This window comes from Geotrypetes seraphini, chromosome 16, assembly GCF_902459505.1.
Source record: "Geotrypetes seraphini chromosome 16, aGeoSer1.1, whole genome shotgun sequence".
Taxonomy (NCBI): domain Eukaryota; kingdom Metazoa; phylum Chordata; class Amphibia; order Gymnophiona; family Dermophiidae; genus Geotrypetes; species Geotrypetes seraphini.
The window spans coordinates 8,439,988-8,455,694 of record NC_047099.1 but is presented as its reverse complement, the minus strand read 5'-3'; the positions used below and the strand labels follow the sequence as shown (position 1 = coordinate 8,455,694).

At 39.2% G+C, this 15,707-nt stretch overlaps 1 protein-coding gene and 1 pseudogene across 2 annotated transcripts; both read left to right on the top strand.

Annotated features, from left to right (window-relative positions):
- Positions 1 to 6,553: 6,553 nt before the first annotated feature.
- Positions 6,554 to 8,562, top strand: LOC117350614 (olfactory receptor 4E2-like). 2 transcript variants are annotated; one of them, XM_033925012.1, is made up of 2 exons: positions 6,554 to 7,452; positions 8,523 to 8,562. In XM_033925012.1, exons 1-2 carry the CDS (start codon positions 6,554 to 6,556, stop codon positions 8,560 to 8,562), a joined length of 939 nt encoding a protein of 312 aa, XP_033780903.1. The 2 variants fall into 2 exon arrangements, with proteins under 2 accessions (XP_033780903.1, XP_033780902.1); XM_033925011.1 differs by having other exon boundaries at positions 6,554 to 7,457; positions 8,528 to 8,562.
- A 4,937-nt stretch (positions 8,563 to 13,499) lies between these two features.
- Positions 13,500 to 14,439, top strand: LOC117350461 (annotated as a pseudogene).
- Positions 14,440 to 15,707: the final 1,268 nt, after the last annotated feature.

Below are 15,707 nucleotides of genomic sequence, written 5' to 3'. Positions count from 1 at the left end.
TGAGATGTTTAAAAAAATATATTTTTGAGAATGTATGTCATGGGCTGAGAATGGGTGTTGAAGTGTTCACATTAGCATGTGCTAACTGGATAATGCAGAATTATGCAGGACCACTTTCCCACCTCCTAAATAAAATACGGTCACTGGGGTAGTGGGGGAGGGGCAGACCACTCTGGGCGCCACCTCTCTTCCTCTCCGTCAAAGGAAGTGACATCAGAGGGAGAGTCAAGGCCACAGCAAGCAGCAAGTAGGAGATGCTGCTGGCTGCTGGCAAAGATTTGAAGAAGTATGCTGGAGAGGTGGATGTGGTGGTGATGGTGGGGGCAGGGAAGAGTGGGAGCACACTGCCCACCCATCTCGTCAAATCTTCACCAGCAGCATCTCAAATCTTCTGCTCACACCAGCCTTGGCTCTCCCTCTGGCTTCACTTCCTAGTTGATGGGACTAGGAAGTGACATCACAGGGAGAGTCAAGGCCAGAGCAAGCAGCAAGTAAGAGATGCTGCTGACTGCTGGCAAAGATTTGAAGAGGTATGCTGGGAGAGATGCATGTGGTGGTGGTTGGGGGGCAAAGAAGATTGGATCACACTACAGACAAGAGTGTGGGGGGCACATAACATGATGCAGGATTCTTCCTTCCTTTGCAACACTGCTGGATATGGTAAGTGCTCCCTCATTAACTATTTTCAGGTAACATACTAATGCGAACATTAGTGTATGACCTGATAAAAATATCATAAAAGGTGAAGGTGTTACTGCTGAACTAGAAATGGGCTAAGCACATGGAAAAGTCCCACCTTAAGTTGCACCCAAGGAGGAAATGCTACAGATGGCACCCTAAAACAGGAGCTTGGAAAACTCTGCACCAAGCCCTATTCAATATAGAGCGCTTTGGGCTGAGCATCGTATGGATTCCTGGATCTAAATTTGGGCGCAAGGCCTTACGCCTGCTAAAATCTGACATAAACCCTCGTGTGCAAATTGCACGCACAAATTCAGTAATCCATACCACTGCACCTAAATATTTGAATTGCAGCTGACCCACCCATACCCCTCCCTGGCTACGCCCCTTTTTGGGTCACACACCAGATACTTTAGGCATTCCGCATCAGAGAATATTGTGCAGGCAGATGCATGTGTAAATCCACATTAGTGTCAATTAACTCTAATTAATGTCAATAATTGGTTCTTAGAACCCAATTGACTGATTAGTCTATGCGTTTGTCTGGCCTCCATTCATGGTACATGGGTTTGTTGTGTCACTGGGACTTGCACACATCTGAGAAGCTGAAAGCTTTGCTGTCGGTAGTTTCACTACCAGCAGGGCCTCCCAAGGGTTTCGGCAGAGATGTCAGACCACCAATCTGGGCAGCAGCAGATGGACAGTGTTGGAGATGGAGGATTGTGTTTGATGTGACAACGATGACAACATTGAATTTATCCTGCGCAGAAGAAAGGTCCGGCAATCTACTTCTGTATTCTGTCATGACAACTTGTCGAAAGGACTTGAACACGCATCAATGGCACCTAACAAGAACTAGGGTTACCCAACATCTGGTAATCCTAACAAGAACCCAATTGACTAATTAGTCTATACACTCTTCTGGCCTCCACACCTAACTTTGGGTGACCCATATAGAATTTAGGGGTAAGGATTATTGGAAAGTATTATACTTAAGCAAGTATACAGCTCCTTTTTTCTTTCTCTATATCTGAATTCCTCCTTCCTGTTTCTGTGCTTTCATCAAAATGTATGTAATAGTTCTTTTTTATATATATTAAAGGAAGCTTTCAAAAGAATAGCTGTCAGATGGTAAATTAATATCAGATGATCCGGGAAACAACTTCTTGGAGGCTTTTAAGCAACAGTTGCCTCAAACCTCTGCATACTGTATATGCTAATCTTGAAATTGAAAGAAAACATATAGGGCCCCTTTTTCAAAGCTGCGGTAGGGATGCTGTCACAGTAAATTCACCAAAGCCCATAGCAATTGAATGGGATTCGGTGCATTTGTCGAGGCAGCTTTGCAACTGTGGCTTTGGGTTCTATAGAGAAGAAAAAGCCTTTTCATATTAAAACCTTAACTCAGATGGAAGGCTTCCAGGTTAGCTGCCGGTAGCATGTAGGAACTGTTGATAGCGGCTTGTGGCTGCTGGGTGGGCAGGTCTGAGTCCAAACTGGGTGATCCAGCTACGGCTCTGCTGAAAACGAGAGAAGGGGGAAGGGCATATTCAAAGTGATTTAACTGGCCAGAAATGGCTAACTGGTTATAAAGGTCTCCCTCCATATTCGCGGTTTTGGAATTCGCGAATGTGGTTATTTGTGAGTCTCCAAACAATCAGCCTCCCTCCCACCTTCACAGCTTACTTTTGAAGAACAGGTGGAATGCACTTAAGAAAAGTTCCTGATGATGGCATAAGGCTATCTATCTCAATTGCTTAGAGGCAACCTAGTAGACAAATCCAGTTACTAATGAAGCTGACTATCGACCATTCTTCAAAAGGAAATACTGAAACTGTAGTGTTTCCTCTCTTTCTCTGAACCTCCACTGTGACTTGCAGAGACACCAGAGGTGATCCATCTCAAAGCTGAAGATTTACCACTGCTATGCTGGAGATTTGATGATCAGTGAGTAAGGGTTTTCTTGTGGACCCCCAACCATGTCTACAACCTGTTCTAGTAGATGTACATCCCAACAAACTGATATATTCTAATCAATACATTTCTTTTTTCTACCTTTGTCTGGCCATTTTATTTTTCTACTGGTGTTGGTCCTAGTGTCTAGTTTTTGATATCCCCTGGCTTCTTTTAAGTACCTTGCAAGATTATCCTTGACCATTTAACACTTCTTTTTTCTCCATGTCCAATAGATGCCAAGGATGAACAATCCCAAAGAGGGAGATTTACCATGCCAAAGAGTGAGAATTTTCAGGTGGTACATCCAGGGTATAAATCTAGAATGTTTTATGTATAGTATTGCTTTGCAAATGAATCACGGCAGTATTAAATTATATTTGGGGGGTTTTAAGAGCTAATAATTCAGACAAAGTGGGGAGAAATTTAGGCAAATCTTTTGAGCTGAAATTTGTTTTTGTAATTAAAGGTATGTTCATCAATTTCAGAATACATTTATGAGGTAAAAGCGAATAGCGTAGCTGGTTTTAAGAAATGTGTGGACAAATTCCTGGAGGTAAAATCCATAGTCTGTTATTAAGACATAGGGGAAGCCTCTGCTTGCCCTGGATCAGTAGCATAGAATGTTGCTACTCTTTGGGATTCTGGAATGTTGCTACTCTTTGGGATTCTGGAATGTTGCTACTCTTTGGGTTTTGGCCAGGTAGTAGTAACCTGGATTGGCCACTGTGAGAATTGGCTACTGGGCTTGATGGACCATTGGTCTGACCCAGTAAGGCTATTCTTATGTTCTTACTTGCAGTATAGGGAAAAGGGACAGGGCAAGGGGAATCAGTGCAAGGCATCCTCCCTCCTTTAATTCCCCTATCTTGGAATTCTGTAAGATCTGATAGTACCAGATCTACTCAAAAATTTAAATTGTCTTTTCCTACATCAAAAAGGCGTTATCTACATTGGCAAATTAGGGAAGTCTCTTCTTTTCAAAATTACCGAGCTGCTTCCCGTTTCCCGTTCAACTGGGCAATCTGGGTTCTTTCCAACTATTTCGAAAACATCTGAAAACTTGGCTATTTTCAAAGATGTAAATTCCGCTCCTTTCCATACTATTAAAAATTCACATTGTATTTGCTCTTTTTTTAATTTTTTGTAAACCGTGTCGAGCTCTACTATTTTAGAGAAGATGCGGTATATAAGCCTTGTAGTTTAGAAGAAAAAGAGTAAGAATGGGTGAATGCCTGAATACATTCAATCATGGAGCCAGATACATCACTATGTCAATTTCAATTGCAAAGGGAAAGCAAATTCTTTGGGACTTCCGGGGTTCCTGTCTGCCCCTCATGATTGAAAGCATGATTGCTGTAGCCTCAGCTTAAAGAATAGAATACTCAGGTGGACCTTTGGGGAAACATTGAATGCATATCTCTTTTCAGCAAATGATTTTTTGTCCTTGAAGATCAAAATATGATTTGAATGTTGACATCAAGAAATAATCAAAAAATGACTTCTATCCATTTTGCATGCATGAATTTACCAGATAGAAATCATTGGTTCCAAACTATTATTTTTTTCACAGATGAACTTTTGAATAGTGTAACTGCCTGCTTCTTTTGAATTTCTCCAAAGATTATAACCCCAAGAGCCCAAAATACAATATAAGTTCATCCCTTTCTGGAGAAAGATTTCAACTGTAGCTGTTGGTAGAGCTAGTGAGGCAGAGACTACCCTAATCTCCAGAATCTCTTACTACATCAGAAAATTATATGTTGTGTTCATGTTCAGAACTGTGTTTGATATTTGAAAATGAGAAAGTAAAATCATCAATACAAGTGATGTTCTCTCTTCATAATGTGTTGTAAGTATCTCTCTCTATTTACATCTATCTTTATGTTCATGTTCATAAGTGTTAAAATATCATGCTATCTTTTGTCTCCAAAAATGCTACTTAAAGGGTAAAGCAAGGCGAACAAAACTAATAACTCTTCATGTACAGGAAAAGAATACATTATGATATCTAGCTGCCAGTTTCAATAAACATTCATCTCCTGTCTTGTTCATTTTGATTGTTTTTGTCCCACCTCATTTGTCATTATCATATTGCCTCCTCCCAACTCTTCCCTTAGTATTTCAGAAGAGAAAAATGATTGCCGAACAAGCCTTGGGTAGACCGACAAGTTTCAAAAGAGAGAGTGGGAATGAAATTGGATTTCCGGTGCCATCATTTCTTGATTGCATAAATCATTAATGCAGTGAATTATTTTAGATCCAGACTGCGATGAAACATATTTCATTTCCTTCATAAAAAAAGGAATTCTTCAGTGGAAGTGTTATGAGATATTAAAAAAAGTTTCACTGATGTTGAAGTCTATGTAATTAAAGGGCATGTTGATTGAATTGAGCATGGAAAAAGAAGATCAGTGGAAAGCATAAGATCAGTAGATTCAAAAGGGAAAGGTTACTTTAGGAGGAGTAATGATATTCAAAAGCTGTTCATCTACTTGAGTTGTCCTCTTATTACCTTACCATTACTGTATTTGACTTTGATCTTGTTATGATCCTGTTATTTGTACTTATATCCTCATCGTTCATGTACGGTCTTCTACTTAACTCCTGTTAACCGCTTTGAACTTCATGGTGTATTGTGGTATACAAATAAAATGTTATGTTCTGAGCATAAAAACCTCTATATAAGACCAAAAGGGAATGGAAAACAGAACATGGGAAACTAAACTATACTGGTTACCTATACAACAAAGAGTGCAGTTCAAGATTGTTGCGATTATACATCAGACATTGTATCCTGCTTCCCCAAAGATCTTACAAGAATTCTTCCAGATCTATAAACCGAGAAGAGAGCTTAGAGATGTAAATGGGATGAAATTAAGTTTGGAGGGCAGAATGTCGACTATGCATGCTAGGATCGGAGCATCAATGATATCTGTGGCTGGTGTAGAACTAAGGAAAGCCTTGCCTGGTATCTTGCGGTTCTGTACGGAGAGGATGAATTTTAAGAAAATGCTGAAAACTCAATTATTTGCCAATGCCTTCTTATGCTAAGGTATAGTTCAGTTGATTATCGTCTTTTAGAATTTTTCTGATATCAATGTATGACTTACAGCTTGTTTGTATTTCTGAATTAATTGAATTAGTGCTCTATCCCTATTATAACAGGGAAGATTAATGATGTCGTCTTGACATGTCTATGTTAGATGTGATAATCGGAGGGAGACAAGATTTTATGTATGTGGTATGGAAACCACATAGTTGTATGCAGTATATACATTTTTAAATAAATAAATCATTTATTATTTCTAAAATACTAACAGGTATATGCAACACGGTCTAGTCAAGAGAAACATATACAACAAACAAGACATTATAGGAGGATGTATTATGGAGAAGATATAAAAATATTCACAAAAAAATTGAGTACCAAGTCGGGATTTGAAAGAACTAGAGACAGAGCATGAGAAAGGAAATCAGGAAGTCCATATAACAAATAATATTCCCACTCTTTTTGAAAACTGTAGCGTGGTTTTTAACGCTGTCCATGGTGGTAACAGCTCCGACCATCACAGGAATTCTATGAGCATCAGAGCTGTTAATGCTGTGGCCAGCGCTAAAAGGGGGGGATTGGATTGGATAGGTTCCTAGAGGATAAAGGGATTGAGGGGTACAGATAGGAGTAGAGGTAGGTCATAGGGATAGTCAGGGACCACTGCTCAGGCAATAGGCTTGATGGGCCGCCGCGGGAGCGGACAGCTGGGCGTGATGGACCTCTGGTCTGCCTCGCCAGAGGCAACTCTTATGTTCTTATGAAAGGGGGGAGAGTTAAATGTTTGCTGAGCATCCTTCTCATTTCAAGATTTCTTTCTGTTTTCTCTTGTGTTTCTTTTTCCCTACAGTTCATAAAGTGGAAAGAATGGATGTGAGGAATGAAACCAGAGTCACGGAATTCATCTTCCTAGGGCTTTCCAGCAATCGAGAATTACAGATGATATTCTTTGCGCTCTTTCTAGTGATGTACTTGGGCACCATAGCTGGGAATCTTCTCATTATGACGACCATATATGTGGACTCTCAACTGCACTCTCCTATGTATTTTCTGCTTTGTAATTTGGCATTCATAGATTTGAGCTTTTCCACAGTCACCGTCCCCAGAGCCCTGGTTCTCTTTCTTCTGCCGAACAAAACTATCTCTTTCAGAGACTGCATGACCCAGCTGTTTTTCTTGCATTTCACTGCGGGTGCAGAATGCTTTCATCTGGTCCTTATGGCTTATGACCGCTATGTCGCCATCTGCAAGCCTTTGCATTATACCAAAATAATGAACAAACAAGTCTGTCTCTTGCTGGTGGTTTCATCATGGGCAGGAGGTTTCATTCATGCTTTCGCACAGTCACTTCCAATCATTCAGCTGCCCTTTTGTGGTCCAAACGAGATAAATCATTTCTTTTGTGAAGGTCCCAACTTATTTTTGTTGGCATGCACTAGTACCTTTATCAGTGAAATTGTGAATATGGCCAACAGCGGATCCTTAGCGGTCAGCTGTTTCGTAGTACTGGTCATATCTTATGGATATATTATCTCCACTATCTTAAAAATGGAGTCAGCTGAGGGAAGGTGGAAAGCTTTCTCTACTTGTGCCTCCCACCTCCTGGTGGTCATTTTGTTCTATGGCCCCATTGCTTTTGTCTACATGAGACCCTCGGAGGCATTTGCAGCTGATAAACCGCTTGCTGTGTTTTATACCACTGTGACCCCCTGGTTAAACCCCATTATTTATACTCTCCGAAACGAGAAGGCAAGAAAAGCAATGAAGAAGCTAGGAATAGGAAAATGTTTCTGTTGAGGACACATATAAATTGATTTCTATTTAAAGAAAGATACCATTGTAAAAACCATCTGCTATCACTGGTATTTAATCTTTACTATGCTATTTGTACCTTAATTACATTAAAAAAAAAAAAAAATGCCCATTGTAAGATGTGAGTAAAAATAAATGAATTATTCTGTTCTTTGCGAAAAGTAGGACTTATATCTCTTGTCACATCCAAGAACCCTGAGCTATATGAATATGTATTTGCTCATTTGTGTTCTAAATTATTTCTTGAGATTCAATAGCAATTTTGTTCTAAGACACTCAATATATCTAATGATTAAATACACTTTAGTTATTATATGTTAACCTTGTTTCCGTCTACTTGAGACCTTCAGTGACATTTGTAGTTGATAAACCACTTCCTGCTTTTTACATCACTGTGACCCCCTGGTTAAACCCCATAATTTATACTCTCAGAAACGAGAAGGCAAGAAAAGCCATGAAGAAGCTGATTTTTATTCATGTAAAGAAAGATATTTCTTGAGATTCAGTGTAAGGTTTGTTCCAAGACCTTTGATATATTTAATGATTATGTACACTTTACTTATTACATGTTAAGCTTTGTTTTCAAGAAAGCTTTCTTTGTGTGAACTGAACCATATAAATATTGTAAGTTGATCCTAGTTTGGTAAGAAATACACAGATGAACCAGAACGTATGCAGGTAAAGCTAGTCTCAGTTAGGACATTGGTCTTTGACCAAAGGGCCGCAGTATGAGCGGACTGCTGGAAACGATGGACCACTGGTCTGACCCAGCAGCGGCAATTCTTATGTTCTTATGTGACTTTAATGTCTTATAATTTGGATAAAAATAAATAATAAGAACAAAAAAAGATGTGACTTTAATGTCTTCTTTTTTGATGTGAAAAGATTTGAAGTTTATTCTGACTCGACCACCAAACGTTTTCTCAATTTCATACTGGATCCCTCTCAATCCCTTTTTCTCCCGCACCATGTCTTATCCCCACCTATCATTGTCTGAATTTGCTTTCTTCTATGTCTTGCTTATGTTGATTTGGATCCTTTTCACCAAAGTGGATCAGAAATAGATTTAAGATTGATGTAGATGTTGTCCTACCAATATTCTAGGAAAACTAATCAAAATTAAAAAATCCTATTTTGTTGATTAGATTTTATTCGGCCCAAAACCTCAAAATTATCTAAAGTCTGCCTGAAGCTAGGTGCCTGCATCGGCCTGGCTAGCTGATGGAGACTCCTATCTTAATCGATTAATAAGCTAATTTGGAGTTGATAATTGCCAATTATGAGGCTTTATTGACATTGATTGATACTTAGGGGCATAACAATGTGAGCGTATTTTATAAAAATATTCATCAGCTGTTAATTCTTACTGCCGCTGAAAATGTCCAGGTTGCGCCCAACTTGAAACCGGCTATTATGGAGACTTTCCATGGATGGAGTCAGCACTTAGGAAGTTAAATCCTGATATTCAGCACCTATTCAGTCAAAATAACTACATAAATAGGAAAAGCGGAGGCTTAGAGGGGACATGATTGAGACGTACAAGATCATGAAGGGCATAGAGAAAGTGGAGAGGGACAGATTCTTCAAACTTTTGAACACTACAAGAACGAGAGGGCACTCGGAAAAATTAAAAGGGGACAGATTTAGAACCAATGCTAGGAAGTTCTTCTTCACCCAAAGGGTGGTGGACACCTGGAATGAGCTTTCAGAGGGTGTGATACGACAGAGCACGATATCGGGGTTCAAGAAGGGATTAGGTAATTTCCTGAAGGAAAAAGGGATAGAAGGGTATAAATAGAAGAATTCTATACAGGTCCTGGACCTGATGGGCCGCCACGTGAGCGGACTGCTGGGCATGATGGACCTCTGGTCTGACCCAGCAGAGGCAATGTTTATGGTCTTATGATTAAAGTCAGTCGTTTTAGGTGGTTAACTATGGCCAATTAATTGCTAAATATCAAACTTCACTGGCTATGTTTTCGCCAGCTCTGTAAAAGTCAGAGCCCAGACATGGGTCAACATTGAATGCCGGCAGTAGTCAAAAATTAAACATGGCCAAGCCTGAACTCCTTATCTTTCCTCCTAAACCTGTCTCTCCCCTTCCTTCATTCTCTATTTAAGTAGATAACACTTTCACCGTCCCTGTCTCATCAGCTCGCAACCTCGGGGTCATCTTTGACTAATTTTTCTTCTTCTCTTTACAAATCCAAAGACCGCCATTTCTATACAACACTGCTAAAATTCATACTTTTCTTTCTGAATATGCTGCCAAGACCCTCATCCATGCTCTTGTCATCTCTCGCCTAGATTAGCGCAACATGCTTCTTGCAGGTCTCCCCTTCAATATGTTCAGAATCTTGCTGCACATCTTGTATTCCACCACATTATACTCCCCCCCTCAAGTTGCTTCATTGGCTCCCTGTCCACTTCCACATACGGTTCAAACTCCTCTTACTGATCTATAAGTGTATTCACTCTGGGGTTCTTTAATATCTCTTATCTCTTATCCTTCCCTATACTCTACCCATAGAACTCCGTTTGTCAGGTAAGTCTCTCATGTCTATACCCTTCTCCTCTACAGCTAACTCCCAACTCCATCCCTTCTGCCTTGCTGCAGTATATGGCTGGAACAACCTGCTTGACTAGGTACATCGTGCTTCGTTTCTGGTGATATTCAAGTCCTGGCTGAGTGCTCAGTATTTTTTTTGAAACTGCATTTAAGACTTAACCCTTCCAGTTTGTAAAGAACCACATTTGTTTGTCATTCCCTCTGTAGCTCTCTATCCTCTTTACCTCTTCTCCCTTTTGCATTTCCCAACATGAATTCACCATTTTTGTCCAGTGTGTCTTTCATAATTAGATTGTAAGCTCTTTTGAGCATGGACCGTCTTTTGTGTGTTTAATGTACAGCATTGCATGCGTCTGGTAGCACTATAGAAATATGGATATGGATAGATGAATGCTGAAATTTCTACAACACATTATTATGACATCAAAATGACAAAAGATACATTTTCATTTGTGATACTGATTTAAAAAATTGCTCTAAGGCGTGTGGGATCATCAGCTAGTGTTCCATCCATGGAGCCAAATGCATCAATATGTCAGTTTCAATCGCAAGGGGAAAGCAAGTTCTTTGGAACTTCCAGAGACCCTGAATGCCCCTCGTAATTAAAACCATGATTATTATGGCCTCAGCTCAAACAGTAGAAGCAGGGACAGAATGCTCTAGCGGGTCTTTGGGGGAACATTAACTATGAAAGAATGCATATCTCTTTTCAGCAAAAGATTTCTTCCTCTTGAAGAACAAAATATGCTTTGAATTTTGAAATCAAGAAATCATCATGAAAATGACATGGATCCATTTTGCATGTATGAATTTTCCAGATAGAAACCATTGTTTCCAAGCTATTGTTTTTGTCACAGATGAACTTATGAATACTGTAACTATCTGCTTGTTTTGAGATTCTCCAAAGATTATATCCCATAAGGTCCAAATACAATATAAGTGCATCCTTTTGCTTTCTACTGGAGAAAGACTTCAACCTGTAGCTGATGACAAAGCTAGTGAGGCAGAGACTATTCTCCAGAATCTCTGAATTTACTGTATCAGAAAATGATACTTTGAGGTAATTTACAGAAATATGTTTGATATTTGAAAATGAGGAAAGTAAAAATGATCAATTCAGGTGATAATCTCTCCACAAAATACTGCATGTTGTAACTATCTATTTCTGTTTATGTCTATCTTTACTGTTCACTTACATTGTTAATTTTCAGCCTTTACCATAAGTGTTAAAAATATCATTTTGCAAAAATGTTTAGCTTGAAGGATAAAGCAGAGAAAAATCCAGACTAATATCTGTTCATGTGCAGGATAAAGAATATGTTATGATCTCTAGCTAGCAGAAGACCTTTCTTCCAATTTCAGTAAAATTCCTTTCCTCCCTTATTCACTTTTGCTGGCTTTAGAAAGTTGAGGTAAGAAGTTCAACTGTGGGTTGGCGAGGTAAATGCACTGATGCTCACAGAATTCCTATGAGCATTGGAACATTTATCTCGATGGCCCATCGATATGGTACCGGTAACGTCTCCCGGTACCATATCGATGAGGTCGGGTAAGTCGGTGCGCAAATCCCGGCACTTGGAACCATCCACCCCAGAGTCCCGAGACCGTAGTTCCCATATCAGGGACCCTGATCTGTGGGGTGACTCTGAAGAGCCCTTTCTGTCTGAGGGTGAATGTTCCTCAGATGAGGATGAGCCTGCTGTGCCTGACCCATCCTCTCAACATGAATCCACATCTTTCACTTCTTTTTTGAAAGACATGTGTGACTCTCTATCCATTCCTTTGGAGGCTGAATCTAAAAAGTCTAAAGCCTTTTTAGATGCCCTTGACTTTGATCAGCCTCCAAAGGAATTTTTGAAACTCCCTCTTCATGACATCTTGAGGGAAACTTTCTACAAGAATCTAGAATCTCCCTTAACGATTCCAGGAGCTCCCCGTAAGTTAGATTCATTGTATAAAGTAATTCCTATTCCTGGTTTCGATAAGCCCCAGCTTCCGCATGAATCTCTGCTTGTGGAATCTACTCTTAAAAAGTCCACAGGGGCTAGTGTCTATGCTTCTGTACCTTTGTAGAGCCCTTTGTTTTTATTGATCTCTTCCCATTGTCTCTTCTCAGCTCTTTCCTCATGATATCAAAAGAGAACAATGGTTGCCAAACAAACCTTGGGCAGCCCACACGTTTAAACAGGAAACAAGGGAATGGAATTTCTTGATTACATGAATCATTAATTCAGTGAATTATTTTAGACCCAGACTTAGATGAAACACATTTTATTCAATTTAGAAGAAAGGAAATCTTCACTGGATGTTTTATAAGAGTAAAAGAAGTTTAACTGATGTTGGTCTATGTCATTAATTGGCATCTTGATTGATCTGAGTATGGGGAAAGGAGGTCAGTGGAATGCATAAGGTCAGTAGATTTCAAAAGTAGATAGTTCTGATTTGAGGGATTGTGATGATCTTGATGCTTAGAAATAGGAATAATTTTTTGCTTTTATTTTGCTGTGTGATGTCTGTAAGAATAAGTGCAGCACAACAAAGAAAAATGGGGAGACCCAATGATCCACAGTGAAAAAATTCACCGATGAAAACAAAACCAAAAACTGTGGATACAGATGTTCTGGAGATAATTTATTAAACACTGACATATAAAACCATGAAAATTCAATTAAAAAAGTACAATGATAAAAAATACTGTGATAAAAATCCAACGGTCCGTGTTTCAGCGAACATGCCTTCCTCAGGGGTCCAATGGTTTGCAACCTCACATATAAAGAATTGGACTAAAAACAGTCTATTGTCTTTCAACATGTGAGCAAAGAACACCATTGGACCCCTGAGGAAGGCGTGTTCGCTGAAACACGGACCGTGTAGGGTCCGGTTGGATTTTTATCACTGTATTTTTATCATTGTACTTTTTTAATTTAATTTTCATGGTTTTATATGTCAGTGTTTAATAAATTATCTCCAGAACATCTGTATCCATTGTTTTTGTTTTCATGTAAGAATAAGTGCAAATGGGCAGCAGAATAATGGGACAAGAGTTACATTAGGGGGTTAATCAGTGTGTCATGACTATCAAAGCTCTATCTAAGTCAAAAGAGAATAGAAAATACAAAAAGAGAAAGTAAAGTTGTCCAGCAGTCTAACATTTCACTATCAATCATTATTTCAAAAACACTAATGTCTATGCAACACTGTATAAAGGCACATATGAGAGACAGTCCACAGAGCTTACAATCTAGACAAGAGAAAAATATATAACTAACAAAATATAAAAAGATCCTCATTAAATTGAGTTCCTAGTTGGGATTTGAAAGAACTAGAGACAGAGCATGAGAAAGCAACTCAGGATGTCCTAATAACAAATATGAATGTTTTTTGAGCATCTCTCTGTTGTCTCTCTTCCCTACAGTTGATGAAGCCAAAGGGATGGCAGTCACCAATGAAACCAGAGTCACAGAATTCATCTTCCTAGGACTTTCGAGCAATCCAGATCTACAGATAATATTCTTTGTACTCTTTCTAGTGATGTACCTAGGAGCCATAACTGGGAATCTTCTCATTATGATGACCATATATATGGACTCTCAACTGCACACCCCCATGTATTTCTTCCTCTGCAACTTGTCTTTCTTAGATTTGAGCTTTTCCACAGTCACTGTCCCCAGGGCCCTGGTTCTCTTTCTCTTGCTGAAAAACACCATCTCTTTCAGAGACTGCATGACTCAGTTGTTTTTCTTGCATTTGATTGCAGGTGCTGAAGGCATTCACCTGGTCCTGATGGCTTATGACCGCTATGTTGCCATCTGCAAGCCTTTGCATTATACCAAAATAATGAACAGACGAGTCTGTCTGTTGCTTATGATTTCATCATGGGCAGGAGGTGTCATTCATGCATTTGCGCAGTCACTTCCAATCATTCGGCTGCCCTTTTGTGGTCCGAATGAGATAAACCATTTTTTTTTGTGAAGGCCTTAACTTATATTTGTTGGCGTGCACTGGTACCTTTATCAGTGAAATTGTGGATATGGCAAACAGCGGAACCTTAGCAGTCAGCTGTTTCGTAGTTCTGGTCATATCTTATGGATACATCATCTCCACTATCTTAAAAATGGACTCAGTAGAGGGAAGGTGGAAAGCTTTCTCTACTTGTGCCTCCCACCTTCTGGTGGTCAGTTTGTTCTTTGGACCCATTGTTTTCATCTATTTGAGACCTTCGGTGACATTTGTAGTTGATAAACCAGTTGCTGTTTTTTACACCACTGTGACCCCCTGGTTAAACCCCATTATTTATACTCTCAGAAACGAGAAGGCAAGAAAAGCCATGATGAAGCTGATTTCTATTCATGTAAATAAATATATTTCTTGAGATTCAGTAGCAGTTTTGTTCTAAGACCCTTGATATATTTAATGATTATATACACTTTAGTTATTACATTTTAAACTTTGTATTCAAGAAGGTTCTCTCTCTGTGATACTTTACCATATAAATATTGTAAGTTGATCCTAGTTTATTCTGACTCAACCATCAAACGTTTTCTGAATTTCTTACTGGATCCCTCCCATCTCTACCTCTGATCTTCCAAATTTGTTTTCTTCTCTGTCTTGCTTATGTTGAAATCTTAGAATTGGATCTTTTTCACCAAAGTGGATCAGAAACAGATTTAAGATTCAAATAGATTTTAACCTACCGATATTCTAGGAAAACAAAACAAATTTTTTTTTAAAATCCTATTTTGTTGATTAGACTTTGTTCAGTGATCCTTAACCCCAAAATTATCTAAAGTCTACCTGAAGTTAGATGCCTCCATCGGTGTGCCTAGCTGATGGAGACTCCTATCTTAATTGATTAATAAGCTAATTTGGTGTTGATAATTGCAAGTTATGAGGCTTTATTGACATTGATTGATACTTAGGGGCATAACAATGTGAGCGTATTTTATAAAAATGTGCCTAATAATTAGGAGTCGCACGATGAGTTTTTGGCACCTAGAGATATAGGCAGAGGCGTGGTTTATACCTAGGTGCTTTTTTACAGAGTTGGGTTAGCTAGGTGCTGAATAATGATGCATTCTTTCAAAGTTGCTAGAGGTGAATAACACTAAGGGCCATTTATTTTTTTTTTAAGTTCAATAAATTTTTATTAAGGTTTTACAATAGAACAGAAAATAATACTGTTATACAACATCAATGCACCCATCAGCATGAGTTCTAAGAGTGGGAAAATGAGTATCATTATTAGTGTACCCACATTAATAGGTCTGCTAGAGTCTGGGTGGATGTTTTGTGTTTGGCTTATTAAATCCATACCATAAACATGGGGACAGGACCTTGTCCTCTGCCTGTAGACTGTAAGCCTCATTTCTCGGGGGGAGGGGGGCGGCAATGTCATTTAACCCTCACAGAAATAAAGAAACATGATAAAAGATAAAGACCAAATGGCTCATCCACAGGACCCACTATCTCCTCCTCTCTCTATAGGCTAAGGCTCTTTCCACCTGCATTGTGAGATCATAGAGCATTATGGTTATAGAAACCTAGAAACATGACAGCAAATAAAAGCCATTCAGTCCATCCAGTCTGCCTGTCCACAACATCCACTCTTTCCTGCTCTTCCTAAGAGATCCCCCGTACTTG

Bases quoted from the DNA above. Each gene is read 5' to 3' on its own strand.
- LOC117350614 (XM_033925012.1), top strand. From the start codon at position 6,554: ATGGATGTGAGGAATGAAACCAGAGTCACGGAATTCATCTTCCTAGGG. The intron at 7,453-8,522 runs GAAGCTAGGAAT...TGTCTTGCTTAT, and splicing joins AAGGCAAGAAAAGCAATGAA to GTTGATTTGGATCCTTTTCA.